General features: G+C 44.8%; 3 protein-coding genes across 7 annotated transcripts in view; 2 read left to right on the forward strand and 1 right to left on the reverse strand.

Moving 5' to 3' along the window:
* Positions 1–10: 10 nt before the first annotated feature.
* On the forward strand, positions 11–4,715 carry RITA1 (RBPJ interacting and tubulin associated 1). Of its 3 annotated transcripts, none has more exons than XM_054997020.1 (3): positions 11–131; positions 1,848–2,204; positions 3,983–4,715. In XM_054997020.1, the coding sequence occupies exons 2-3, from the start codon at positions 1,915–1,917 to the stop codon at positions 4,512–4,514; spliced, it is 822 nt and encodes a 273-aa protein (XP_054852995.1). In that variant the 5' UTR covers positions 11–131; positions 1,848–1,914; the 3' UTR covers positions 4,515–4,715. The 3 variants fall into 3 exon arrangements, with proteins under 3 accessions (XP_054852995.1, XP_054852997.1, XP_054852994.1); XM_054997022.1 differs by lacking the exon at positions 11–131 and adding an exon at positions 614–640; XM_054997019.1 differs by lacking the exon at positions 11–131 and adding an exon at positions 687–735.
* A 75-nt stretch (positions 4,716–4,790) lies between these two features.
* IQCD (IQ motif containing D) lies at positions 4,791–13,116 on the reverse strand. 3 transcript variants are annotated; one of them, XM_054997017.1, is made up of 5 exons: positions 13,033–13,116; positions 10,737–11,549; positions 8,739–8,972; positions 6,959–7,030; positions 4,791–5,184 (listed from the first exon to the last, which is right to left on the reverse strand). In XM_054997017.1, exons 2-5 carry the CDS (start codon positions 11,445–11,447, stop codon positions 4,912–4,914), a joined length of 1,290 nt encoding a protein of 429 aa, XP_054852992.1. In that variant the 5' UTR covers positions 11,448–11,549; positions 13,033–13,116; the 3' UTR covers positions 4,791–4,911. The 3 variants fall into 3 exon arrangements, with proteins under 3 accessions (XP_054852992.1, XP_054852993.1, XP_054852991.1); XM_054997018.1 differs by having other exon boundaries at positions 10,737–11,552; positions 13,033–13,101; XM_054997016.1 differs by having other exon boundaries at positions 10,737–11,875; positions 13,033–13,097.
* Positions 13,117–15,461: 2,345 nt separating this feature from the next.
* TPCN1 (two pore segment channel 1) overlaps positions 15,462–27,599 on the forward strand; it is a 52,553-nt gene continuing 40,415 nt past the window's right edge. The window contains exons 1-2 of the mRNA XM_054996803.1: positions 15,462–15,491; positions 16,182–16,609. Coding sequence (XP_054852778.1) covers positions 16,513–16,609 — 97 coding nt within the window. The 5' untranslated portion in view covers positions 15,462–15,491; positions 16,182–16,512. The remainder of the gene's footprint in view (positions 15,492–16,181; positions 16,610–27,599) is intronic.

The raw sequence follows: 27,599 nt of genomic DNA on the forward strand, positions 1-27,599 counted from the left end.
GCAACAGAAACCTGCCCTAGCAGCTCCAAACCTCGCCAGCCGCCACTGAGAAAAATATATATATTTTAAAAAAGGGCGAGTGCTTTGAAAGAATCGCACCCTCTACTTCCCGAAAAGAAGCTTACAGAAAGGTGACTTATTATTTTTTTTCCTTTGCAAGGCCGCCGTGTCCTCACGGCAGGGCAGAAATTCAACAGCCGGAGTCCGATGCATCTTATCTGGCAGTTGGAAATAGTATAAAACTAACAGTGCAACCGTGAAATCGAACTACAGCTTGCTGTTAAGGAGCATTTCTTTTGATCCATTGTTTTGAATTTATTTCAATGTATAAATTGTTTCACAAAATTTGAGTACGTGAGTGTTTATTCTGTATTAATAATGTTTGGAATCTGATCAAGTCTGTTAACGATAGGACGTTTTGGAAGTCTTTCCTTCGTAGGGTCGCCATAGGTCGGAGGCGACTTGACTTCGTTTTGTAATGAAATTGGTTTGTTGTTTTCTCTTTTAACATACGTTGCGCTGTTATTTTTATACTGGTTCGTTCCCGTGATTCTCTCTTTGTATGTTGGGCAGTGGGCTTCTTCTTCCACCACTTGGGGTCCGCATTCTTGCAACCACAAGCGGGAACCGGAACAGACGGGTGTGTGGAACTCTCGGTTATGCCTTTCTTTGGGGTTCTTGGACTTGCTCGGGGAAAGCAACGATCGCCCGGGGCAGAGCAGAAACTGCAGCTGCGTAAGAGGGGAGGGGACCCTGCGGAGTGGGGAAGGGGGGGGTCCTCTGTGTGCCCAAGGGCCCCTTTTACGTCTGTAGCTGCAGCACCCTTTTTTCTATTCAGTGCAGCGCGCCCTGCCCGAGTCTCCTAGGGATGCAAACAATTCAGAAACAAACACGCCGACGTGAGATTTGTTGTGTAGCCCGAGTCTCTTGCGTGTTTAACGGGAAATCGCGACGAAATTGCAGTTTTTACGGTTTGCCCCTCGGCCTGTTTGCTCACGCGCCCGTGCGACGGATTTCAGCCCGCATGCTAAAGTGGAAGAAAGCCCGAGTGATGCTGTTTGATTTTTGAATTAGCAGGCCTTCTCAGAAGTAAGTCCCATTTTATCCAACGGGGCTTACTCCCGGGAATTGTGTTCTGAATTGCAGCTTAGGCTTTCACCCTCAAGCTATGCTGAACTGAGTTGTCTGGCATAGTGCAGAGAAGGGCTGAAAAATCATGCCTGGAAATCTAGTTGATTTTTAAGGCCTGGACCCAAATTTTGCTGTTCTACTGCAAACCAACACGGCTACCCACCGGAAACTTCTCTCAGCTCTGTTTCAGATTTCTGCTTGTTTTCGGATTTCTGCATTCCAAACCCCGTGGTACAGTTTTATTGGATGCCCCATCCTGTTGACTGTATTGCCTTACCTGGTGTAATCCACCTTGAGTCTCAGTGAGAAAGGTGGACTACTGCTCATACTTTGTGATGAGTCATGGAAGAGCCCTCTGTGCTTTCTCTGTGCTCAAAATGTTGAGTTCATGTTCATATCCCGATTAGGCAGTTCACAGACTGCTTACCAAAAGCTTTCTCTCACAGAAAAAAAGAATTTTGCACCCCCAAATTCATCCTTGAACCAAAACCAGCATTCAAATTGTCTCCCTGGCATTCAAGGCATCGGCAAGTCTGTATTAAACATTCCATGTTGCCAGCATCTGATTGTGTATGTGTGAAAGGCTGTTGTGTGAAATGGAGAATAAAAACAGTGGCATAAATAAACATTTCAGTAAATAAAGCAAACAGTCTGTCAGACATAACTGCAGCTGTATCACATGGTCTCCATTCACCAGTGTGTCGTTGTTCTTACAGATCTTGGCTCCGGGCTCCTAGCTGCAGCCTTGGATGGCACTTCCTGCTTCTTGGTTCTGCTGGATCCATGAAGACCTCCGTAGACATGGCAGTGACAGGGATCCAGGCCCTTCAGTTGCACCGCAGGGGCAGAAACAGCTACAGGGCCAAACCCTCCTACGTGGATGAAACACTCTTTGGCAGCCATGCAGGGCACCAGACGATGGTTATGCAGTTTGATCCGCCATGGGTGGAGAAGGAACCTGGATCTGGGAGACCCCTGTTGTGGAGCCCTGCAGCAACACGATGGGAGGACAATGGTGGCCCCTCAAAAGCCCCTGCACCGCTCAGCACTCCAAGAAAGAAAAACAAGTACAGGTATGGGGAGTTTAGGTGGGGATCCCTTTGCCAGCAGTGATGGCACATTCTGCAAAGACCTCCCCCAAGCGTTGGCCTTATGTGACTTCTGGCGTTAGCCAGAGCAGCCAGGCAATAAAAAGATCTCCCAAATTTGGCAACCTGGCTGTAGAACGAGGAAATCACTTGGGTGCATAGGATGTTGCAGTTCCTTGGCTAGAGATCTCAGAGTAGTTTTTGGCTGTCAGCAGCAACCATGGAGGGAGATTTGGAGCAGGGCTGAGCTGCTGCGTGTGGGGGAGAAGAGAATTAACATACAGGCACACACCCTATTGAAAGTGCTCCTTCCAGCTGTATATTATTTTCTGTACTGGGGCCATTTTTGATTAGGGAAGTGGCACAGAGACCAAGTTTTAAAACTGTCCCCCAGTGCCATAATCCTGATCATTATCCTCCTCCCCCCAAACAAACACCCCGAAGATGAAACTAAATGAAGGCTGGCTTCTATCTGTACGTTTTTATCCTACCTGTAAAGAAGATTAGGCTGAGACAGTATAACTGGCTCCAAAGCCTCATCACTAAGCGTGAATTTGGTGTTTCCCTTGTTCTCATCTGTCCCTTGTAACCACGACACCACACTGGTTTGCATGATTCCAGTTTGCAGATGAGGACACAGGCGGGACTGAGTCAAGGAAATGTTTGCATGACCGTTTAACAGCCTTGGGGGCTACAGGATTATGCTTAGTTTGGCATATCCTTTTTGGCATTTCTATTCAGGTCGTCAGCCAATGAGTTGATTAATCATATGCATTTTAGTCCAGCGGACCCCAACCTTTTTGGCACCAGGGACCGGTTTTGTGGAAGACAATTTTTCCATGGACCAGGGGGTGGTGGTTTTGGGATGATACAATTGTGCACTTTATTTCTATTATTACATTATAATATATAATGAAATAATTATACAACTCACCACAATGCAGAATCAGTGGGAGCCCGGAGCTTGTTTTCCTGCAACTAGACAGTCCCATCTGGGGGTGATAGGAGACAGTGACACCCAAAGTGTGTTGCTTATGCCCAGTCTAGTTTTGGTTGCTGTCACTGCAGAAAACCCTGCTTCACCCTGCCTACCACTCACCTCCTGTGCGGCCCGGTTGCTAACAGGCCACGGACTGGTACCGGTCCACGGACCGAGGATTGGGGACCCCTGTTTTAGTCAATTAAATGTATATGAGGCAATGGTCCTCAAGGAATAAAGTATACTTTGTTTTTAGGTGATATTTTAGGTGTCAGAAGCAGGATCATCTCGGAAGAGGCATTCCACCTTCCCTCCCACATCACAGGAAAGAATGCCTCTTCTAAAGTGATGTTGTTCATCAGAGCGTGTATTAAAAATTCATTTAAAAAATAATATATGTTGCCCAGTTCAATGGGTCAATCTTTCTGCTCTGTTTTTAATTGAGTAACTGATGGATCAGCTTGAATAGTGCATCCCAGATTTGTATTCAAGATAAAATTGTACGGTTAGGAAAAGTTGCTGTAGGTTTTCTACTGGGGTTCAGAGAGCAACTGATGAAGAAGAGGGAGATCTCTAATGATTCTTTACTGTGATGTTTCAATGGCTATTCACCCTCAAACTTTTGAGAGGAGTCAGCCTGTAAATCTAAGCAAATAAATGGTGTTGTCCTAAGCTCGTACCTTATCTTCGTGGTATTTGCAATGGTTTCCCTCCAAGTGTTAGATGTAGATTCATGTTCCTTCGGGAATAAACATTTCTGCCTTCTCCTTATTTCTCTCTGAAGATTAAAAAGTCGCACCCCATCCTATTGTGATGAGACACTGTTCGGCACAAAGTCAGGAGGACAGGATGGGGCCATTCCCTGGATGAAGGAGGATGCAGCTAAACTCCACCCACTGCTTTGGACTCCGCCCACTGCTTCCAGAAACCATTCAAATCTTTCTTCTCGTCAAAAAGAGAAACCATTGAGAGCGGTTCATCGAGAAATGCCCAGATCCCAGGAGACGGAACGGTTTGAGGCACAAGACAGAGAATGCTCTTTTTGGAAACATCTTGAGAATAATTCAGAGGACGGCAAACTGAGTGCCCTAGACTGGGCAGGGAATTGGCCCATTAGCCGGGTGTATAGTGCCTCTGATACATTCCAGCCACCAGTGACTGGTTCAAGGACAAATAGGCAGCAGGTTCGCCACCTCCCAGATGCCTCCATGGCTCCCCCAGTATCCAGGCCATGCTCAAAGGGCATATCAGGGTCACTGTCTGGCAGGTTATCAAGAGCTACAGGCTCATGCAAACCTAGGCCTCCTTGGAAATAGAACTACCGATCTAAAGCGTCAGCTGAACAATGGGGATATGTATGAAGTAGACTGATTTTCTGGCCAATTGAACCACGGCAGTCTTTAACCCTTTCCTTAGTATAAGGCGGTTGCTAGCTGAGTCACTGGGCCAAGATCTAAAATGAGATCTAAGGCTTGTCTTGTATTCCTCTTGCAAAGCATTGAAACCCAGAGAGAGAGAGAGAGAGAGAGAGAGAGAGAGAGAGAGAGAGAGAGAGAGAGAGAGAGAGAGAGAAGGGGAAAGAGCTCCTGAAGAAGTCTGCATGGTAACATTTATTAAGGAACAACCTCATATCTACTGTTTAAAATCTATAATTCAAGCTTATCTAGGGCTGGCACAGCTGCCTGTTTCGGAGAGGCAAGAGAGGGCCAGCGTTTATTTCTTGGCCTTCTTCCCTTTGCCTTTCTTCCTCCTCTTGCTTCTCAGCAGTGACCTCACCAGGTAGCCCTTCCACAAGGCCTGGATGAGTGTGGCGGCTCGGACCAGAATCGCCAGCTCTTTCTCAGCTTTCTCCCTCTGCTCCTGTTTCTGCTGTCTTTCTTCTTGGATCTGGCAGAACTCTTCATCAAGTACGTCAAACTTCTCTCTCAGCTCTTCCAGCTGGGCCTTCTCCACCGTGTAGACCACATTAATCTCCTCTAACTCGGCCTGATAGGATAGGGAAAGCACAGCTAATTAAGGAAACAGTACTCAGAGGCGTGGCCTTGCCCCATTATCATCGACGGTCCTGGTCGGCAGCCACATTTTGAATGGGACGGGAGTGACAGCCAGGGTGGCTCTGTCCACCCAGGGCTCTTTACGTTGGGGAAAAGGTTTAATTAGCAAAAGTGGATTTAATAAAACTTGTCATTGAGAAACTTCCTAAAGTGCCAATTATCTGAGAGGTTTGGTTTGCATTGAAGAGGAGGGTTAAAAAGTCCAGTTATGTATCAGTTTGGGAGAAAGAAGGTGAAGTACGTAATTGCAGCCTGTATCCAACCAGAGCTGCTCTCTCTCACTTCCCTGCCTTGCTGCAGGCCACTGTGCAACCTCCCCCCCCCTTTATCCTTGGGGATCAGCAGACCGAAACAAACAACCGAAAGGGTGAAGCAGGGAGAAAGTAGGCATCTGTAGTGGGAGGAGACAATTGGCAGAAGTCACCATCACTAAAGACAGAAGCTGCATTAAGTCTTCAGAACTGCAAGGCTAGACCTAAGGCAGAGTGTGCTTGCTGGAAGGGGGGTGTTCATCATTGGCACTTGGGGCTACGCGGGGGAAAGGTTATAGCTCAGATGCAGAGCTCATGCTGTGCATGCCCAAGGCCTGGGATTCACCCTTTATCCTCTCTGGTTGGATTCCAGGTGGCAGGTGTTGCGATGGGGGAAGCCTGGGACCATAGAGAGAGAGTCAGAATTGACAGCATTGGGCTAGATGAAGAGTAAGTTGTCATCTTGGTATAAGATAACTTCATAGATATTACAAGAAAGGACATAGATCAGCATTAAGAGCAGAAGGTCACAGTTCAGTTCCTGGCATAGTCAGCCAAAAGCTTCTTAGGTAGCAGGATTTGGAAAGGTCTTTGCCTGGGAGTTGCTGTCATACCAACATTGAAGTACACAGCGTAGGGCCACTTTCTAGCCCACCACACAGAACCCTTCTACACATTAACTAAATGCATGTAAAGGGAGAGCAAGCTGTGAGCGCGCTGGCCCCACCTCCGGATGATCGCAACTTGTGAGCACAGTGCCCTTGTACAAAGGCAGTGTCCGCACATATGTTTCCATGTTTGGAAAGCAGTGTCCCCAATTGCAGGAAGGGAGCATACATGGGGGCACTGCCTCCATGCAGACGCACTGTGCTGACATCAGTGCATGGAGGGGTTGAGTGTATAGGGCTGCTACGTTCATATGGTAGGAGCCTTTAGTTACTTCTCCTTAATCAAGGGTCCTAAAGGGAGTCCCTAATCATCCCCAGGTATAGAAAGAGGTATTGCTGCGTTCTTGTGCTGCCAGAGCTCTGGCTTGGGCCTCCTTTATTCCCTCTCCACAACCCGCTTCTCAGCATCGCTTTTTACCCTTCCTGTCATCTCGTTTTGCCATTTTCTGTTCCTGATTCTCCTGCTGACTGGACAGGACGGTACAGTTGACCAAACTACACCAGGGTGTCAGAACTAACCTTGGGGTAGTGAGGTCATCTGTACAAGCTTATTGAATTGCAGGCCACTGATGCAAATGCTCAGTTCAACCCCAGCACAGCTGTTCCCTCTATTTAGGAGACGAAAAGAAAGCTTGGTTTTAGGATCCTGAGGTAAGAAATGATTTCCTGTAGGAGAGGCATCCCACCTCAGAACCTTGAATGATTTGGCCTGCTCATGTTTTTGAAACGAGAAAATTCCTGCAACAGAAAAAGGCTCAAAGCAAGTGTTTTTGATAATAAGGAGTACCTGTTTTTCTATCATCTCCATGTCATACTTCTGGACCCAGTTCTCTATTTCGATCTCCACTTTGTATTTCTTCTAAAATAAAGAACACGCAAAAAAGCATCTCCCGTTAGAAATCAGAGGCTCTTTTCTAGGGTTGAAGCACATAGCCAGGACAGCCCCAATACTGGGTAACGAACGTCTCCTAGGTTGGGAAGAGCCCTGTGCAAGCAATTTCACACTAGCTTTAAGGGATGTGACATTGTGGGTCTACAATCACAACTTCTGGCCAGGATCTAGTCACAAAATCATTTGCTGTAGAGGTGACAATCAGCTGACTTTCTTCCCCCCAAATAGCTGCAGTGTACACCTACCTACAACTTGTATCGGGGATGGGCTTTGTTCTCCAGGCATGGGGGGGCGGGCAGGTTGAAAATACATTTTGTAACCTAAATTGACTTGGGTACAGACTCCATAACAGAATTGGTACCACTGAAGAGTTCTGCTGTTCCAGTAGGAGGTATTCTTTTCCTGGAAATGGGGTGGGGACAGGAGAGGACAACCGCTCAATATCCAGATTAAAATAATCTGGACAGTCCACTCCCAGCTCACTCCAAAATAAATAGGCATTAAGTAACAAAGCCATTCTTGTTTAGCAGTCATAAATACACTGCCATTTCCACAATGGGCTAGGATAGTGGTCTTCAACCTTCAACAAGGAGGGGCAGGTGCCAGAGTTATGAAATCGGGGCAAAGGAACACAGTACCAGAAGGTGAGGGAAGAGCCAAGGAGGAATTTTCACTCCCACCAAATGGCCTTGTCTTGCTGCTCTTTTCAGTGTGCTTACAAAGAGGAGCAGGAGCTGTGGAGCCGTTATTCTCTGCACATGTGCCCCGCTACCAGCTCTTTCCAAAAGGCAGCAAAAAACAACAGCTGTAGAAGGGCTCTCAACCCTCGTGAGGGTTCCAGCCTACGTGCTGAAGACCATTGGGCTAGACGACTGGACACTATCAAGGCATTTTCTTAATTCAGGGGTTGATCTTTTTCAGCATTCTGCTGTTTGGCTCAACCTTGGTTTGTTGAATGGGGCATCTGACAGTAACGGTGGTCCTCTGGGGATAGATCCAGAGGAGTTAGCCATGGTAGTCTGTAGTTGCAAAACAGTCAAGAGTTCAGTAGCACTTTTAAGACTAACTTTATTGTAGCGTAAGCTTTTGAGAACGATAGATGTCCTCGTCAAATACATGCATCAGACAAACATAGTTGTGATTCTCGAAAGCTTATGCTACAATAAAGTTGGTTAGTTTTCAAAGTGTTCCTCCCAAAATGTTTTTTCTGCCACGTGGCTTCTTGTGACACACTTTGATCTGGGTTATGTACCATGATCTGAGGGAAGCCAGGGAATGTCTGGTCCTCCTTGGAGAAGGGGTTTGGACTAGCCTTATGGAGCTAACTCAGGCTAGGACAACTTGTGAGTGACCCACAAAGCCAAGCACAGTCCACCAGTCCTGACATCCCATTGTAATTTGTGTTCTAGTGCCGTTCATCATTTCACAGGTCAGAACAGGGACACATAGGTATGACATGCAATGCCACCACCGCCCAAACACAGCAGCGTTCCCCCCACCCCACATCTACAAAGCCATGTAATGTGGTTTGCCAAGTACACTTCTATTCTTGCAAAGCCAGGAAATGTATCAAGCTCTGGCCTGGGTTTGCTTGGCTTAGCATCTGTTAAGCTGCACAAGGTTGTACTGTTACTCTTATCTTGGACGCAAGTCCTTGAGATTCCCCTGAACTTACCTTGCGGAGAGCGAACTCCGACTCTCGGTTTTCCGCAACAAGGGCATTAAGCTGGGCCCGTAACTGTTGTATCTCCTGCAGCGTCTTGGCACACTTGGCCTGAGAGCCACGCAATTCCCCCTTCTGTTGCTTCTCCGCTTCAGTTCTGGTACGCTGGATTTGGTTTTCAGAGATCTTGGATAGGTTGTGCAAGTGGGTTTTCAGATCCTTGATGCAGGCATTCTGCTTGGAAATCTGAACAGTATGCAGGACTCTCATTAAACATGCAAAGACAGATGAACGCATGCCCAATAGTTCTATAGGGGCTTGCAACTCAGCAACTGGGAATCAACAACACATGCGACAGTCCCAACCCATTTGCTGAAGGCCATAGGCCTCGCCTAAGCCAACCAGCCACAACTCTCCTGCCAGGGCGCTTCTATCCATCAGTTTTTGATTCCAGCCTTTCTCCAAGGATCTCGGAGCTCTGGCAGGAGAGTAACATGGTACACTTACTTCCATTTGACCTCACAACAATGTTGTAAGGTAGCCGAGAGTACGAGAGCGTGACTGGCCCAAGATAATCCATTGAACTTCATGGATGAGTGAAGAATTAAACACAGGTCTCTCCAGTCTTGGTCCAACACTCTACTTGTACATCATTTAGCTATTCTGCCCCAGTCAAAGTTTATTTGCTTGGCCATTTTGATGAGCAAAGTAGCAGCCGCAGTCGAAAACAACGTTTGATCTCTTAATTCTCATAAATGATCAGCGCTGCTAGCCCTGTTCTTTCACATATTTGTCTAATGTGCCTGGTTCTCTTCCCTGGTCTAGGTTCCTTAATGAACCAGTCTTCTACCTGATTTACCATCAAAGGAATAAGGATGCTTTGCAGACCCAGCAACAGCGTCAAAAGCTAAAGTACACTCTTGGGGTGTTTTCTCCATTCTGGCCAACCCTGAAGTGGCAGAGCACAGGCTTTTATGGAGAGGCCATTTGGCTTAAAGGCACCAAGGCCTGATGCTGTCACCAACTGCTCCCAACTGCTCTTGTTCTTCTTTTCAAAATGTACTGGACAGGAAGAGGGGGAGGTTGAGGGCACCCTTGGGGAAGGCTGGCTCATTTAACAGCAGCTCTGGCCTTTACCATACAGGAACTGCTTAGTCATTCTGCAGTCTGCCAAAATGCTGAGCCAAAAGCTGGAGAGAAACAAAGAGAGTTAACAGCCCTCCCCACTCAGCTCAGGAAGAGGAGCCAAACCAGTAGACACCCCCCTGTCTGTTTCTTGCCTGCTCTCCTATTGACTCAACAAAATGAGTCTCGTTCACACGTTACTGTGAAGGCATGTACAATCAGTGTACACTGTACCCTTGATTCTTCTTTATATGTGCCCTGAGTAATTCTCATGTTACATTCAATGAATGTACAGCTGAACATGTGACTGAAACTCGACATTTATCCAGCTACTGGGTCCCAGTTTTATTTGTAAAGTGAATGCATGTTGACTTTTCTTACAAACAGACATACACACAGGTGGGATGTATGTGTGTTCACTATAGTGTGTGTACAGGGCATCTATGTTCTTCCATCAAGTGTCTGGTCAGAAACTGGTTCACACTAATGATAAAAGGTCAACACTGGTCCCTACTTTATGTCTCCTCTTCCCAAGGTAAGATGGGCAGACTGGAGTAGCACCTTGGTAACACCTTGACTGTTGTCTGGCTGGCTGCTAGTTTGTTAAGTTTTCTCTGCCTGGACATTGTTAATTTATCTGAGTTTTAAAACAATCTTGTGCGTTGCTTCTTTAGCAACTCGTATGGCTTCTTTTAAATGCTGGTTTTGTTCTGTGCTTTTACTGTTGTTCATACCAGTTAATCGTTTGGCTTTGAATCTTGTTTTTAAATGCAGTAAGCTGACTCAAGTGTTAGTAATGGACAGATGGCCCAAAGATACTTTAAATAAATAAAGTGCTTTGTCCTGTCAGATGCCTAATTGTATCCTTATTCCCCTTCCCAGTACCTCCTCATTCCGGTTGTGAATTGCTGATGCCAGTTCAGCCTCCAAAGCCGCAATTGCCTCCATGTTTTTCTTATCTCGAAGAGCGATTTCTTGCATAAACCTCATTTTTTCTTTTTCTTCCAATGGCGTGATAAGAAGCATCTCGAACAGAAATCTCCTGAGCCCTTCCAGGCCTCTAAGCAAGACGTCAGCAGTTGGACTCCTGGCAAAAGCGGCATCTCTCACTGCCCGACAAGCTATGGGGTTCATATAGAATAAGCGCACAATATTTCGGACTGAGCTTTTTAAGCCTTTGATGTGCGGTTGAAGTTGGCCGCTTTGATCCGCTGCGGCAAAGAGTTCCCCTTTCGCGATGCCCTTGAGCAGAAGCCCTTCTTCCTCGACTTGAGCGAGTGTGGCTTTCATAGCGTTGGAAAGCTGCAGATGTTCCTTAAACGCCTCCGAAAGTTCTGGTCCCAATGCTGTGCTGAAATCTTCAAGGTTCTCCATAACATGTAAGAACATAGTGACCAACTCTACTTTCAGGATGGTATCATCCAAGACGGATATGATCCTCTTGGTCTCTACGGTTGTCAATTTTGCTCGACCAGGATCCAGGATCTTTAATGGTGTTTTGACAGTCATCTTTTGGGAACTAAGGTTCACCGGGGACCTGCTTTTGGAACTCTGCTCCATAGCATCGAAGGATGAAGACAGCACTTGGGTTGCCATGCTGTCAACCGAGTAGGGTCACAATATGCGCTTTTAAGCAGTTGGGGTCTTATAGACCAAGATTTCCAGATGCTTTGACACTTCCGGCATCCACGAGCGAATCTGCTAATAAAGCAATTCAAGTGGCAGAGTCAGAACATAGATCCAGAGGCAGTAGCCGTGTTAGTCTGTAGTAGCAAAATAGTAAAGAATCCAGTAGCACCATTAAAACTAACCAACTTTACCGTAGCATACGTTTTCGAGAACCAGAGTTCTCTTCGTCAGAGTCAGAACAGAAATGCAGTTCAGTAGCGCTAGAGAGTCTAAAATGACGAGGAGATGCTTGAATGATAAACTGGTGCACGAAAGTAGCTCCTGCTCTTGTAATCAAAGGTGGAATGAGGACACACAGGCTGGACCGGAGAGAGGGCAGATATCGTCAGTGGCAGCTGGGGAGTGGAGGAGAAAAGGCAGAAGCTGCGTAGAAGGATGGGAAAAGAGGTGAGCTCTGATTGAGGAATGGCTTGGGGTTCATGGGTGGGGTAATACTTATGGAATAGGGTAAGACAACCAGACGCCTGCGATGCTGCACTGATTTTGTTCTTAGCAAGGAATGTCAGATCACTTTTGTGAAAGCAGGCAGAATTATATTGTTTTTGTTCGTACGGCTTAGTGGATAAGGAAGGTAATGACCGCATTGATGTTTGTGTGTAAGGGCCTGCATGGACCAGTTTGGACTGACAGTCTACAGTGGAGCTTAGGCCCATGTAAGAGTTAATTTCCTGTGGGTCTTTCAAATGAGTGAATGACATATATAATTATACAAGGGGCGGACTCGTTTCTTTCTATTTGCCATGGAGAGTGCATGCAGTCCTAGGCTCATGCTCCACCACATGTACCAAGGTGTGGCCTGGAATTGCCAAAAGGTCTTGTCCTTTGAAATGATAAGGTAAAGCTTTTCATGGCATGGAGGTAAAGAAATATCCAATCCTGGTAAATAACCATTAAGCTTCTATTAGAAGGTCAGGACTTTTCTTTCTCCAGACAACTGACAATCCTAAACAGGGTAGCTAACTGTCTGGATAAAAAAAAAGATGCCCTGTCCCTTTAACATAGCCTTAATTCCAAATGGTGTTATTTATTTCCATACTGTGAAAAACCTCACCTGCCCATTTCCAAGCCTCTTTTCAAAGGACAGGATGTTTTTCTCCAGGACTGTCCCTAATCCTACCTTGAAATGATCTGCAATCTTAAGCATTCTTACTAGGAAGTAACTCCTATTGAACTTAATGGTAGGATTTACTTGTGAGTAGGCATGCCTAGGCTTGCATTGTTATTTAAATAGTGTATATCAGCCAATTTAGTTCTTGAGGCTTATAGTGAACCCACAGATACAATAAAGAGGTACACTGCCTTTGAACATGGAGGCTCCAGTCCCTGAGTATACAGTCTGTTCATTTCACTGGAGGATCCCAAATTCTAATATTATGGGGCTAGGGAGAAAATTCTTGACTCTATCATACCATCTTTTACCAATTGTTTTAAAAGAACTACATCTCTACCTATGGAAGCTGTTCTAGCTCTTTGATCCTGTTGATAGACTTACCCCAAAAGAAGCCCTGCGAAAAAAGAGAGAAATCAACAACACGAGACCGGTTCTCTGTTGCAAAGACAGTCTCGTTGCTTGCTGCTTAGCAACCTTTTGTAACTATGAAAGGAGAGCAAGCTTCGAACTCTGGAAGGGGAGGGTCTTAGTTGCTCAAGCCACCAATCAAAACCTCCAACGCACTTCGGCCCTTTCGTCATAGAAAAGCTTGTCCAATAAAAATCGCTTAGAATGTTTTAAGGGAGAAAATTCTTGCCTGCCTTCTTTACTTTAGAACTCTTATATCAAAGGGGATTACCACAAAACTAGACCTAAGTTTCCGGTTCCCAATAGGTTCTTACGGGGGCTGCCATACAGTTGCAGGGGCAGGCTCTTAGAAGCAGAAAATAACAGCTGTGTAACTTCTTAGCTGGTGACAATAAAATGTTACCCTACTGTGACAAAGCTACGTACAAAGGGAGCTCTGACTCTCGAAAGCGCATGTCCTGGAAATCTGGTTGGTGTTTAAGGGGTTACTGGACTCGAATCTGGTTCTAAAGCTACCTATAATGTTTGGTTATTTAAAAAAATAATGCAAAATTCGAGTCCAGTTGCACCTTAGATACCAACAAGATTTCCAGGGTATGCGCTTGGGTTCTAGTTTCATCATGTTAACTGAAAGCCAACGAAACTCAAGACAATGCATCCACCTGGATTGAATCAAGACCTGGGCTTCCTGTCTCATTACCAATGCTGATTTCTCCACACCCATTACCCCTCTGCACACCCCACCCTATCTAATCACGCCTGCTATTGTCATTCAGCATCTGAAATCACTCCACTCTCCAAGATATAAGGACTCCTGGACTCAAATTCTAGCGGAAGACGTGAGCTGTTGACTCACGAAAGCTCATACCCTATCACAAATTGTTGTTAGTCTTATAGGTGCTACTGGACTTTTGCTCTTTTCTACCGAAAACCACCTGTGATCGAAGCCAACTGACTTCTCTTGCACTTTTCTATTTCGCTGGTGTCAACCAATATATTTAAAAATACGTACCATATTTTTTTTTAAAAAAAACCAACTCTTGTGTACAAAATGGGTGAGTGGTTCTCCCATTTTGCATTCCTAGAGATGGGAGGCGGGAAACCAGCTCAACGCTTCTTGCCCCGCAAATGGAGGCGTTTAAATGGAACCCGAAGTGAGACACTATATTTTGCTCTCTATGGTTTTCATGCGATTGGAAAAGGTTAAAGAGATACGCGTGCAAGCGCGCAGTTTTATTTACTCTCATACACAGAAACGGACTAGCGTGTTATACACGCTGGACTTCAGTTTCGAAGTCCAACCTGGAAATACCGTGGAAATCTATTTGGTCTTTAAAGTGCTCCTGGACTCGACTCTTGCGGCTACGCCCTGAAACTAAATCCCAACCATACATGTCACCCATCCAGAAGCAATAGGCGCTCAGAGTGGTTGTTGGCTGTAGTGCGAATTATTGCAAGGAGGGGAGACTGTAGTTCAGCGCAATCTTAGGCAAGCATGTTCTGAAGTCGTACAACGTTCTGAAGAGGAGTTGCGTAGCAGAATCTTGCGTGATGCGTGAAGAGTGTCCTGTTCGTTGGAGAAAGGGTGCTTCTTTTGCGTATACCAGCGGTCATACAGCCCCTTGCTATTTCCCTGCCTTTGCAAGGAACCTTGCAAGAACTGTTGCGTCGAAAAAGAACCATGAAGTCGCTCCTTGAGACAAAAGATGACGGTCGCTAGTGCGCACTGAACGAATACGCAAGCACGTTGGCGTCCCTCCGCCCAAAGAGCAGGCAGATAAAGGATGTGTGTATGTTATCTACACTTCGGGTTTCCATTAGTGTGCTGCTCCGGGCTGAGGGAGTAGTGGGTACGACCTACAATGCAATCCTGTGCCGAGTTACTGCAGCTTAAACCCATTGACCACAATGGGCTTGTACTAGAGTAACTCGGCATAGGATTGCGCTGTAAATTTTCAATCCGTAAAGACACTTTTCCGGGAGTATGCCCCTTTGGCGTGTCCTGCTGAGCAGACGGCACCCAAATTTAAAACGCATCCGCCTCTCCTGTACGTTGACTCGCTTTCCTCCTCCGACTGCAGCAATACAATTTCACTGAGCCTGAGGAACGCCCCTCCTCATGAGCTGAAGAGGGCACGCCTTGGGGTCGCTGTGTGGCCTTCTCCCCCCCAACCGGCCTCCTGTCCTTCCGTCCCAGAGGCTGGGGTGAGGGGGGGGCGAGAGACTCCCTCAGAGCCCACCCTCTTCACTTCCCCTCAGTCCGCCCTGAAGGGGAGGGAGAAGAGACACCCCCCCCCCAACCCTTCCCCATGTGGAGAAAACGGCCTTTCGCGCCCCTCTCCTGCCAGGCGGCTTCTCCTCCCTTATGACCCGCCCGGGAATCGCTTCCGCCGGTAGCGGGACGGGAAAGCCGCCCCCAGCCAGCGGCTGTGGTTGGTGCTAGGGGTGGGGGGAACGAAAACGTTCGGCCTTTCTCTCCCCTCAGTGTGGAAAGTGCAGGGTACGGAGCGGGCCGGCCCTAAGCCGACTCGTATTAGCGTATCCCCTCTCCAAAGCCGGGCTGCCTTAGGAGGCTTTGCATTCTGAGCACCGGGGCCGGGCGCTCAGGCTGGGCGCCTCGCTGTAAGCGTGGGTGGGCAGAGGGTGGCCAACTCCATTGATTTTTGAGGGGAGGTTAAAGGGATTTTATGCCGTAGAGTCTGCCCCCCCCCGTGACATTTTCTCTAGGGGAATAGATCCCTGCGATCTGAAGAGCAGCTGTAATGTTGGGAGAGCAACAGCCGCCACCTGGAGATTGGCAACCTTAGGTGGGGAGGAACTCTGTAAGCACTCAGAGGCCCTGCCTTTTATAATGCAGTTTAGTGCTTTGTTTTGAAAAGCTGCTTCTAAAAACCTTTATACTGGTTGCAAGATCAAAGCAATCAGGAACTACCAAAGAGCCCCCTTCCCCATTTATACCAGAGTTGGATAGATTGCGTCTGTGTATACAAATAGAGCTGCATGCTTTTCCTAGGCAGGTAGCAACATCGCATCATGGGTGTACATGAAAGCTCAATGCAATTTTCTCTTTTTAAATTCTCCCCTCCCTCCTTTCCCCGCCTCCCTTTCCTCCTCGTCCTAAGGGCTGCTGAGGTCAGAGACGGACGCTGTCGGACCAGTTTGGAAAGCAGCAGCAGCAGCAGCAACCTGGGTTTGCCCTTTCAAAAGTGCGTGCCAGCATCCGCCAGAGTTTTACTCTGCTCACCACAATTTTTGATCCTTCGTCGCCCAGGCGTCCCCAGGGTGTTTGCTCTAGCAGGGACCAGAGTTCCAAGGATATGAATGAGATGTCTTTCTGGACTGTTTCAAGTGGGGAAGATGTCCCCGATCTCTGACCAAGTGGTGTCGAAAGCCTCTGCTTAAAACGTATCCAGGACCAAAACCCCCCAACCAGAATACTTGGGCATTGGTGCCATGGCTGTGAACGTGGAAGATGATGACGTCCCCCTTATTCTCACCTTGGATGAAAGCAGAGGCCAAGTCTCTGCACCGGAGGAGTTCCCCAGTGAAAGTAAGATGAGCGTCTCGTTCCTTTTTTATCTGTATGCCAGTTTGCATTTCTTTGCAACATTATTTTGCTTGTTAAAGATCTGTGTTCCTGCAAACGGGAGAAAGTGACATTTGGTGGCAGCATGCTCAAGGGCCGCTTCACACTTTAAATTGAGGCCATTATCTGTTGGTGCACATAGTCAGGGGAGCCGTAGCTAATCCCAGCTCTCAAAGTGTTTGTATGTGAGTGATAGGTTAAAGTGTGTGTGTGCATGCTTGTTCGTAGGTTTTAAAATATATCTTTATCTACAAAAATCTATGAAGCAACATTTTATGTTCCTGCTGATTGTGAATATCACACAGTATTTCATACTACAAGGTGGGTGGTTTAGATTTGGGGAGATGAAGTGAAGAATCCCAGAATCCTCTGCTGCTGTCCCATAATTCCTTGTAAGACTTCACAGATGAGTCTGTATATCTGTTGAAAGCAATGGGGATCACATGCTAAAAAACAAATCATTTTATATGTGCTCACATAATAAACAAGTTAAAACAGTGTCATGTGCTTCTGTTTAAAATATGACCTACACCTTTTGTCTTGCTGAACTCATTTTTCAGGGCTGTTTAATACCGTTGAAATGTACTGAAGTGTACCCTGCAAGCTCCATGGAGGATTAAGTTGATAAATTGTTCAGCTACTCCTGAAAACAGAAGTGATCCCAAAGATACTTTTTTGTACTTGCTCTTAAAGGTCCAGCTTTCACATTAGGTCAGGGATGCTTGATTGATTTTCTGATTTTTTTTTTAAAGTGTGTGTTGTGTGGGATAATATTTTGATTGGAGAAGTGATGTTGGTGCTTGGGATGTTTAATCAGTTCCCCTTCATCTTCTTTTCCCATAAGCTGCCATTTGCTTTGTATAAGGAAAAATACTGCCAGGATAAAATGCTGTGTATATTTTTCCATAGATCAAATAGTAACTGGGGGAGGAAATTTAGATCTGGAAAATGGCATGGGGAAAAGGGTTAAACACCCCCAGGACCTGCATTGTTTCCCTAATCAAACTAGTATGTGCTCAAAAATTTACAAGATGCATTTAGGGGGAAAAATCATACTAGGAGATAATTCACAGATATCCTGTAATAATATACACTTTGACTCTAGGACTCCAGTAGGGACGAGAGGTGTGTGGGGGGGGCGGAATAGCCAAAGACATCAGTCTTTATAACATCACAGTAGTCAAGCTGGGTACTTGCTATACATGTGAAAGTTCTACAACTCTTGAAGATGCTTCTCAAATTATCTGTTAAATCCCTGCTGGACGCTCCAGCATTAAGATGCACTTCTGTGGCAAAGTCTTTCTACCCTTGCTAATGAAGTAAATCAAGCCACTTCTGGACCCACAAGCTTCACTTGTAGGCGGGCAAATGCCAAACTTATTTATGCAGTGAAATGCTTTCAGCTGGTTTAGTTCCATTAAATCCAAAAAGAATAAATTTGAGTATTTTGGTTGTCAGTTTATTAACTACAAGACTGGGAGAAAAGAGATACCTGTATGAATTCCCAGCTTCTAAGCAGCGACATCGTCATCAGCCAATTTTCCAAGAGAATGAGAGGCCTCATTTTCAGAAATTCTACTTGTTCCATGAGCAGGCCCACCTAGACAGGTAGAGAACTGGTGGTGGGAGGAAGGGCTTAATTTGTAGGCACTTAGGAGCGTTTTGGCACATGCCAGAATTATACAAAAGAAAGAAGGATCAGTTGAACCAAAATAAAACCAGTTGGCTGGCATTTGATATCAAAAAGATGGCAGCGCAGCTTTTAAGCTAACTCTGAAGGGAAAACAAACAGATACTATAGAACAAGCCGTTTAAGTGGGGACTGGCTGGAACTTGGCGGTGAACACGTGAAACAAATTGGCAGCCATTTAAAGGGACCAAAAAGTTATAGGGAAAAATCTGTGTAATAAGAATGTTAAGAGAAAGTGTTTATATGCAAATGCTAGAAAACGCCAACTGATTCAGCAGTACCGTACTTACGTTCTCAGGGCCCTTGTGGCTAACCATCTTCTGTAGTGTGTGACGTGTCTAGCTGGCTTGAGTCATCTGTTTTGTATGGATCTTTCCACAGAGGCTTTGGTTACAGGAACTAGCCCCTGAAAATGGATATGTGAATGTCCCCAAACAGAAAAGTAAGCCTTTGTGCACTGCTTTATCAACATCTGGGAGAAAGTGCTTGGCTTCCTTGTACTTGAGGAGATGAGATGGTCTCAGCAAAATTATTCTTTGGACTTGATACTTTAATCTTTTTTTCCTGATTAGCCAAAGAACCTTGTGTTTTGGGGCAAGGCTTTAACCATGTAAAGTAATCCAGTCTGTTCCAAATCTGAGTTAACAGGATCCTGTTGATGCGGCTGCAAGCAAGCACCAACAGTTTGTTTAGCATGGTGTCACTGCTCGCCCCTTGCACAATGCCCGCGTGCTGGGTTCTATAATCAGAACACTGTTCTAGAAGAACAGTAGACATCTTTTGTATAAACGTTTGCTCCAGTATATAGTAATGCCACTGAGGAAAGAGAGAGCTCTTGTATTTCTCAGCTGTGCTGGGTATAATGATATCCAGGCAGTGTGATTTAAGTAGCTGTTCTGCACAGCATAATGTCGACCAAAACCTGTTGTTGCTTGGCATCCTGTGTTAGCTACTCAGCCCTTTAAAACTGCTAACCCATAAAATAGCCAAGAGAATCAGGCCTACTTCTTCTGTTACTGCCCCGCCCCCCAAACTGATTTGTTGGAAACACTTTGCTATGGGAAAGGTCAGAGTTGACCTGATATTAGATTATTTTGTTAGACAGCATTTTAAAGTGTATAGTATGCAAAAGGGAGAAGAGACAAGCAAAAGGGCCGATTGTAATAGTATGAAGGGCTGGAATGTTTTGACAGCAATTATAGAGAGGAAAGGGTGGATCTCCTTGGAGATAAGGAAGAGAAAGTTGAGAATGAATATTGAAGAAGGGAGGGAAGATGGACAGCAAAAACGAACCATGAAGTGCCAGTTTGGGAGATTGCTATCAAACTTGGACCATGCTGGCTCCTTTTGATTGCTTGTATATGTTCCTACATGGAAATATTACTCTTTGGACTTGCCATGGAAATGTCCCAAGGATAAGTCTTTATAGAAACAAGTGAGGGTACAGCTGAACCCAAACCTGTCATAGATCAGAACAATATGGAACAGTGAAAAAGAACTAAGACCTAAAGGGAAATAATCTTGCTGCAGAGAACAGATTTCTTATGGTCACAGCTGCCAGCAGACATGCCTTAAATAATAAGTTTTACCCGGACTGGAACTGTCTAGACTTCCTGGCTCCCAGCTACATGGAATAAAAGCTGGGTGTGTGTCACTAAGGGGTGAAAGAAATGCCCTGGTTTTGGAGGAACTGTGCTGTGCTCTAGATACAGTGCAACATCCTTGCCAACTTCACACGTCAGATTTTGGGGGAACCAGCCCTTTTGTTTTCTGGAACGGCGGCTACTATCAAGTGTGAAGAGGACCTTCTGTCTCCTTCTCAAGAAACTATACCGATGGAACTCTTCTGTTGTATGGAACCAAGCAGTAGTGACTATGAGCAGAACCACAAGTGACAAAAGGCACAGATTGGATACTTGTCAGCTTCCCTCAAGTTTTGATGGGAATTGTAGGCATCCTAGTCTTGCAGCTTCACTCTCTGACTGCTGTCCAATGGACTTTTCAACTGTCACTTGTCCAACATTCCACCAAGCTGCCTACATTTCCCATTAAAACTTGAGGGAAGCTGACAAGTGTCCAATCTGTGCCTTTTGTCACTTGTGGTTCTGCTCTATATGTTTCTTCTGGTCATTGCACTAGCCATACAGTTCTATAAGGGAGCGGGGTGTGAAAAAGGAGCCCAAATCTGTACCTGCCTTACCTCCTTGCATTCTGTTGCCCAGGCACTTTTCTCCTTGCTGGACTCACTTATGGAATGGGAGCCAGGCTGGGGAGAAAAAGGAATCTGTGTGCTGGTTTGCAGAAAAGTAATTTAGGGTAGGCTTCAAACTCTTTTGCCCACATACTTCTTTTTAGTGCCAGGATAAGACTTTCTCTCTACTGTTGCTATATATGTGAACATGGGACATGTCAAATGTGGCTACTACCATTGTATTTGGTTCGGTCTGTCACTTGGATAGCCATTGTGTTCTGGACCCACTTTTCCTTGCAAATGGAGAGAGCCTTTTTCAAAATCCTGTGCTCTTATTTACAGATGGCTTTGATGGCTCCTTTTTTTGCTCAGATGGGGTAGCATTTACACATGTTATCCCTATCCTTCAGTTGTTGTCTGTGTAATGTACACTGCACAAATGTTTGTAGATGAAATTCTACATGCATAGACTCATATCCGACATTGAAACAGCTGCCTGTTGGTGGAAGTAACAATGTTCTTGCCTTTCTTGTCGCTTTGACAAACCTGTGTGTGCTTTCTGCAGTGGCAGGGGGAGTGTTTGCATTTGAAATATGTAAGCAAGGAGAAGACGACAGTTTATAAATGCAGGGTATATGAATCCAACCAAATATGTTGTTTGTAAGATTTAGTGTGTATCGTACCAGTATGAACGGCTTTTAAAACTAAATATCATCATTGTGCCAACAACATTGCACAATTAAAGTAGATAGCTTTCTTTCAGCACAGCCTTTGGGGTACAAAGTATTATATTTTGGAGCTTAGAAAAGTTATATAGAACCTTGCTGTCAGAATAAAGGTCATGTGTTCTTGGGTTTCTGCTAGCTGCCTGCGATGGACTAGACTGCTGGTGTGGGGTAGGAGACCATTTTTAAAAAATATTCCAGCTTTCCTTGAAGATTTTGTCTAGAATATATGAATGAGATGAAGAGTCAGATTGATTCTGGTGGTTTCAGAGTGCTGTATTTTCTTTGCTCTAGCTGAAACTAAAAGCAGATAAGACATTTCCCCTTTGCTGTTTTGCATTGAGGGATAGGAGTTGTGACTATATGCATGCTGTCATTAAACTGTTTTGTTATGGGAACAGGTGGCTATGGGGCCATAAAAGATTTTTAAAGCACTAGGAGACGTTCAAACTGCAGTTCTGAAATGCCAAAGTTTTCAACTGCGTCTGGTTGCATTTTGCTCATTGTAGCTGACTCGGAACATTTGACGCACAAAGCGGAACAACTGTTGGAAACAAACAGCGATTAGATTTTCATGGCCTCCTAGGGAACACATCCGTTTGGCAAGGTTTTACTATTATTTTTGTGGTTCTTGCGAATGTTTAGGGCATTTTGGATTTAAAAATGTGGGATATGGCCAGGCCTTTTTAGTCACAGATGAACGCAAACAAAAGGTGGGCCTGCTGAGTTGAGTCATCTTCGCCAGGCTGATGCTTGTGAGAAACTCCTTTGCCCCAGATCTCTCCAGTGAGGGATTCTTCCTGATGCTGTCAGCCCCCCTGCTTTGAAATCTCATTTTACCCATCTTCGTTCCATAAGCGGTACTGTAGAAACTAAACAAAAACATCTGTGCAGTGGTTAGAGCCATTGCTGATTGCCTTTTTCCCTTCACTGCCTGAGGGGTTCCAAGCTCAAACTCTTCTCTGAATAGAGCTTATGAGCCAGAACACTCCATTTCTGTGCTTTTTAACAGGGGAATGTGGAATTTGGTTGGTCGGTCTGGGTAGTTAGTGTTGCGTCCAGCTCTCCCTTCACGTTTACGCATCTGATGGATACCCCTCAGATGAGTTCTCTGTTAGCCTGACTGCAATCTAATATTAGTGGTAGGTACCTTTCAGAAGTTAGTGAAGATGCGATGCAATCCTTTGTCACTGTGTACACACCACTTATTTAAGCGGTACAAACTCTTGTGTGCTTGATGTATGCCATGCCCCCCCCTTTCCCTCCCTTTTCATTATCATCAACCTTAAAAAAACAGTGAAATGTGCCACTGCACCCTTTCGTTCTAGAATATAATTTTTATCTGCTACCTTTTTTGTGAGAGCTAAACATGGTTTTTTTGACTGATTGTTTCATTCTTGTCTTAAGCACATGTATACATGCACCTTTATTTGTCAAAACATACCCAGTTTATTGGAAGAAGAATATCAGGGTGCAGTTGAGTGGATTGTCCTTTTTTTAAAAAAGGCCTTAGACCACAGTTCCTGGAAGAGAAAAGTACATATTTACCGAAAAAACATAAAGTGGTTTGTTCTATGTTAATGAGGTACAACTTTGAAAAATGCAGGAGCAGAGTTCCTTTACCTATTCGTATAAAACTTTGAGTGGATTCCATAGCTTGTGACATGCCATTTATAGTCTGGGTGTGTCTTTTAAACTGTGTGGGTGTCTGAAGACTGGTCCAGAGCACCCATGCACTTATCCAAGTATCTCTAATACCCAGGGCTTTTTTTCTGGGAAAAGAGGTGGTTGAACTCAGGACTGCACAATGATGTCACTTTGGGTCAGCTGGAACAAGGGGAGAGTTTTTTAAAGTTCAAATTGCCCTCGGCAAACTCCCCTCTGTCTGGAGATCAGGGGGCAGGGCCACTGGCCATGTGACCATTTTCAAGAGGTGCTGGAACTCCGTTCTACCACGTTCCCGCTGAAAAAAAGCCCTGCTAATACCTCAGGACCCAGTTTCTGTACTGATTCCTTGATAAGTCTTATTATATTTTCTCAAAGTGTTGTTCTGTAGCTTGGTGCTTCTCAACGGCTTTCTGATCTTCTTTATTACAAAATGTATTTGCAGTATGTGTGCGTTCTCCTTAATTTGGACAAAAATGGACAAAAATGTGAAAGAGAAGATGTCATTCTGGAATAATGGGTCTCTCCCTAAACCCAAGTGTAGTCAAGTCTAGTAGTTACAATGTCTAATTAGGACTGGGTAGACCTGCTTTCAAAAACCTACTCCACTAAGGTAACTCACTAGGCAGCCTTTTAGGCCAGTCATTCTTTTGCAATCTAACCTGCCTTACCGGAGTATTGTATTGCAGTTAGGGTGGAATAAAAATATAAATAAATAACAGGGTAGCACACAGCAGAACAGAGTTAGATCACTCCCTGCTCATTTACGCTGCTAACTAAAGTAGGGCAGACAGTGGAAAAGATGGATCAAGGCCATCGTAACACAAAGCCAGGTGGATGAGGTGTGGCTCAAAGACCACATTGGACAAAAGTTAGTTGTGACAAAGACTAATGGCATTCCTTTAAATGGAGCTGGCTGCTTAATCCAAGGCTGGCTCAAGTTCTTTAGCTGCCCAAGTCCCCTCTTCCCTTTCTGCCCTCCCTCCTGCTTCCCCCTTCCTGCAGGATCTAAGGGGGCTGCAGAGAAATTAAACAAACGTCCAGTGGCACCTTAAAGACTAGCAACTGTTATATCACATCTCAGTCTTTTGGCTAAGATCAAGTGTAGCTGTAACAACATTTATTTCAATATAAGGTTTTGTGAATCACAGCTTACTTCTACAGATGGATATTTGAAGGAAAACACATACTTCTCATGGGAAACTGCATGCAGGGGAGCAGAGAGGATCAGTGTGAATTTTGCTATGAATCTTTCACATGTAAAGTCTCAATGTAAAGGAGAAGGGGAGGAGTAAAGGTAGAAAGATGAAATTTGAACCTTGTCATAAATTCCCAGTATTAGCAGTTACTCATAATGAATGATAAGAGAGGTCAGAAGTTTGAACAGATAAGCAATTGTCATGAAGAAGGATAAATAAATCACTTAAATGGAAATTACCTGATCCCGGAACAACCCCCTCCTCACCTTGGCCACCAGGTAGCACCTGGACACGAGAGGAGGGCAAGTGCAAATCATAGCCTGCTATCTCCTCCTGTGGAGGAGGCATCTTTAAGGCAAAAGATCTCAGTAAGGGAAGACTTGGGTCCCTGGGGAAGCGAACTGGCTTTCCCTGACCAAGAACTGAACTGCTTCTTAGAACCTATCTTTGTTGGATTATGGCCAATGAATATTCTCCATTCCTTCTGCGCAGACAAATGTTTGCTGCTTGAAAAGAAACATGGCAGAACTTGAATGTCTGGTACTAGAGAGGGAGAGAAATAACTGGCATGTCTGAAACCAGTGGATTGGTAGCAACAGTAGGATATTGTTCTACCAGAAAGGGGAATGATAATGTCTGCATATAATGAACTTACTTTTGCTTGCCTGTTGAGTTTGAAAAGTTTTTAATTAATTCATAGCTAGGACCCTGTGAAGTTATGATATATCGTGCTGTGCAGCGGTTGTACATAGTTACTGCAGGCATTGCTTTTGTAAGGCATAGATCCCTTTTTAATAAAGCTATAAACTCAATGCGTGTACTGAATCATTGGGGAGCGTCTTTCCAAAGACCAGGTATAGAATATTAAGTGGGTTGCTTCACAAGAATTTAAATTAGGCTCCCAGTAAGAGAAGTAAATATACATGGCAAATGAAGGCTGCAGTCTAACCTGGGAGCAAGCCCCATTGAACACAGCAGGCTCTAATTGGGAGTAAACATGCATAGGATTGGGCTGTAAGTGGCTTGTATCTGCAAACGTTCTTTAAATGAGGCTAAGTAAGAATATAGATTGAGGATTTACAGTTGCAGCTAGGATATTAACATCGTTTTTTATTTGAAATATTTATAGCCCACCTTTCCCAAAGAGGCTTAGGGTATGGTCCAAGCCTTCATACAACAGTAAAACCATCTAGATCGTCAGCTGCTTAAAAAAGCAGCCCATATCCACCATCCACAATTGCTTTCTGAAATACTGTTTTACAAGATTTCTTAAATGAAAGAAACACTATCGCTCAATTCCACACTGCTCATATATTCCGGAGGATTGCAAACAACCTTGGAAATCTCTTAGAATGGGCTCTAGGAAGGCAGAGGAGTCAAAAGGAGGATTCAAGCCAGTACCCAGGCTTCAAAGCTGTGTTACTGGATAAAATGCAGGAATTTAAAGGGCATAAATATCTGCTGTACTGTTTGGGGAGAAACCCTGCAATTTTGAAACAACTTCTCAGGAGCTAGAAAACTGAAAACATGGGTATTCTATAGCCCAACCAAACAGATAAATATTACAAAATCAACAAGAATAAGAGACTAGAAGCCTAGAAGGGTAGTAGAACCCTGTGATACAGCAATTTTTAAAAAAATGCAAATACCACTGAGAGCCAAGCTACAAGTGACGCCTGACACAGGTTGGACACTTGTCAGCTTCCCTCAAGTTTTGATGGGAAATGTAGGCATCCTGGTTTTACAGCTTGGCTCTCCATTACAGCTGCAAGACCAGGATGCCTACATTTCCCATCAAAACTTGAGGGAAGCTGACAAGTGTCCAACCTGTGTCAGGCGTCACTTGTAGCTTGGCTCTCAGTGCAGAAGCAAACATGGTATGGTGCAGAAGCAAACAGGCAGGAATAGAGGACCAGATGCTTTTCTTAGCTGTTTGTTCAGAAAAGCTTTCCCTAAACAGGGACTACAAGGCTATTGTGTGATCTCTTTGACAGCCACACCCAAACTTGACCTTTTTGTACTGGGTGGGTAGAGACTGTAGCTGTCGAGTACATTCCATATGACAGCATCAGGGAGGCAGACAAAACTTTATTTTTTGTTTGGCAACTGTTTCTGCATAGGCTTGAAAAATTCATGTTTACCTTGGTTGTTTAAATTGAGGCAGCTGGTTATTATAACTAAGTGATGTAAGCAGCTAACTTCATTTGTATATCCTTTCCTCCACATTAAGGTTTATGTTTTTATAACTGTTTGTCATTGAGACACTGGAAGGATTATCATGGAAATATGGCAGGCGTCACAGAAGTTTAGTCTCCAGCTGCTGGTTTTGCCTTACTTAATCTTTTGTGCAAAAAACAAAAAGATTTTGATCTATTAATGAAATATGAAGGCTCAGTAGAGCGCAATGAGGCTGTTGGAAATTGTGAATACATGCCTCTCAGAAGACCAGAGGATTTTGCGCAGGAGTTCACCCTGCATTGATTCCTTGCCTGATAATTTGTGTTTCTCCTCCACTGATCTTTCTTGTCCTCTGTCATGTCTTGGGCTCTGTCAGATGGACAGATTTTTATTGTGTGGCTTGGAATCTAAATTGAGGGAATAACATTTCCTCGAATCTCAAAAACCTGTCAACAGGCAGAATATCATAAGTGAGTAAACATTTGCGTTCTCCTCTTTTTATGATGGCATATGGAATCTGTATCTATTTAGAGGCCTGCCAGAACAGCTTCCAGCACTCCCAATAAATGGAAGAGCTTGCTTCCCTGAACTGTCATTCCAGAGGCCTTGTGTAAGCAGGACAGCTGGCCTGGATGGAGCTCTTGGGATAAGTCGCAGCGGTGTGAAAGCAGCGTTGCCATCTGTCCAAGGGATCACCCTGTTGGTAGCTCCCCCTTGCATTGCTACACCAAGTGCTTCTGGGGAGGCTTTTCAAAAGCATTATGCTGGTCAGTGGCTGCTGATGCTACTTCCTTAAAACTGTGGTTTCCCTTAAAATAGAAATGGACTTTCATTTGTGCATTTGGCAAAGCAAAGCGATCGGTCCTTTTTGTATCCAAAATAAGTAATTCAAGTTTGAGAGTCACTGGCCCGAGATCCCACATTAAGGTTTATGGCCATGCGGGGAGTTGAACCCAGATCTCTCTAGGCCTAATTCAACACCTAACCACAGTGTCATATTGGCTCCTGTAGATCATAAAGCCGTTTTGAGCACTAGAAGTAGTATGCAGCCTGATTTGTAGCCTCTCATAATTTTGTTTGTTGGTTTGCAATCAATTTATTGACAGCCAGTCTTTCTAGGGTCTATGTATTATTCGTATTGGTAGCACTTTAGAGTATTCATGGTGTTTCACATGCATTATCTTGGTAATCCTTAATACATCCTTGAAAAGGGAATCAGTGTTGTCCCAGTATTGCATGATGAGGCTTAAGAGATCATGGTTTGTAAAAAGCCACTGATGTGAGTGGGTGGCTGTGGTTACCATGT

The sequence above is a fragment of the Eublepharis macularius genome, chromosome 13, assembly GCF_028583425.1.
Source record: "Eublepharis macularius isolate TG4126 chromosome 13, MPM_Emac_v1.0, whole genome shotgun sequence".
Lineage (NCBI taxonomy): Eukaryota > Metazoa > Chordata > Lepidosauria > Squamata > Eublepharidae > Eublepharis > Eublepharis macularius.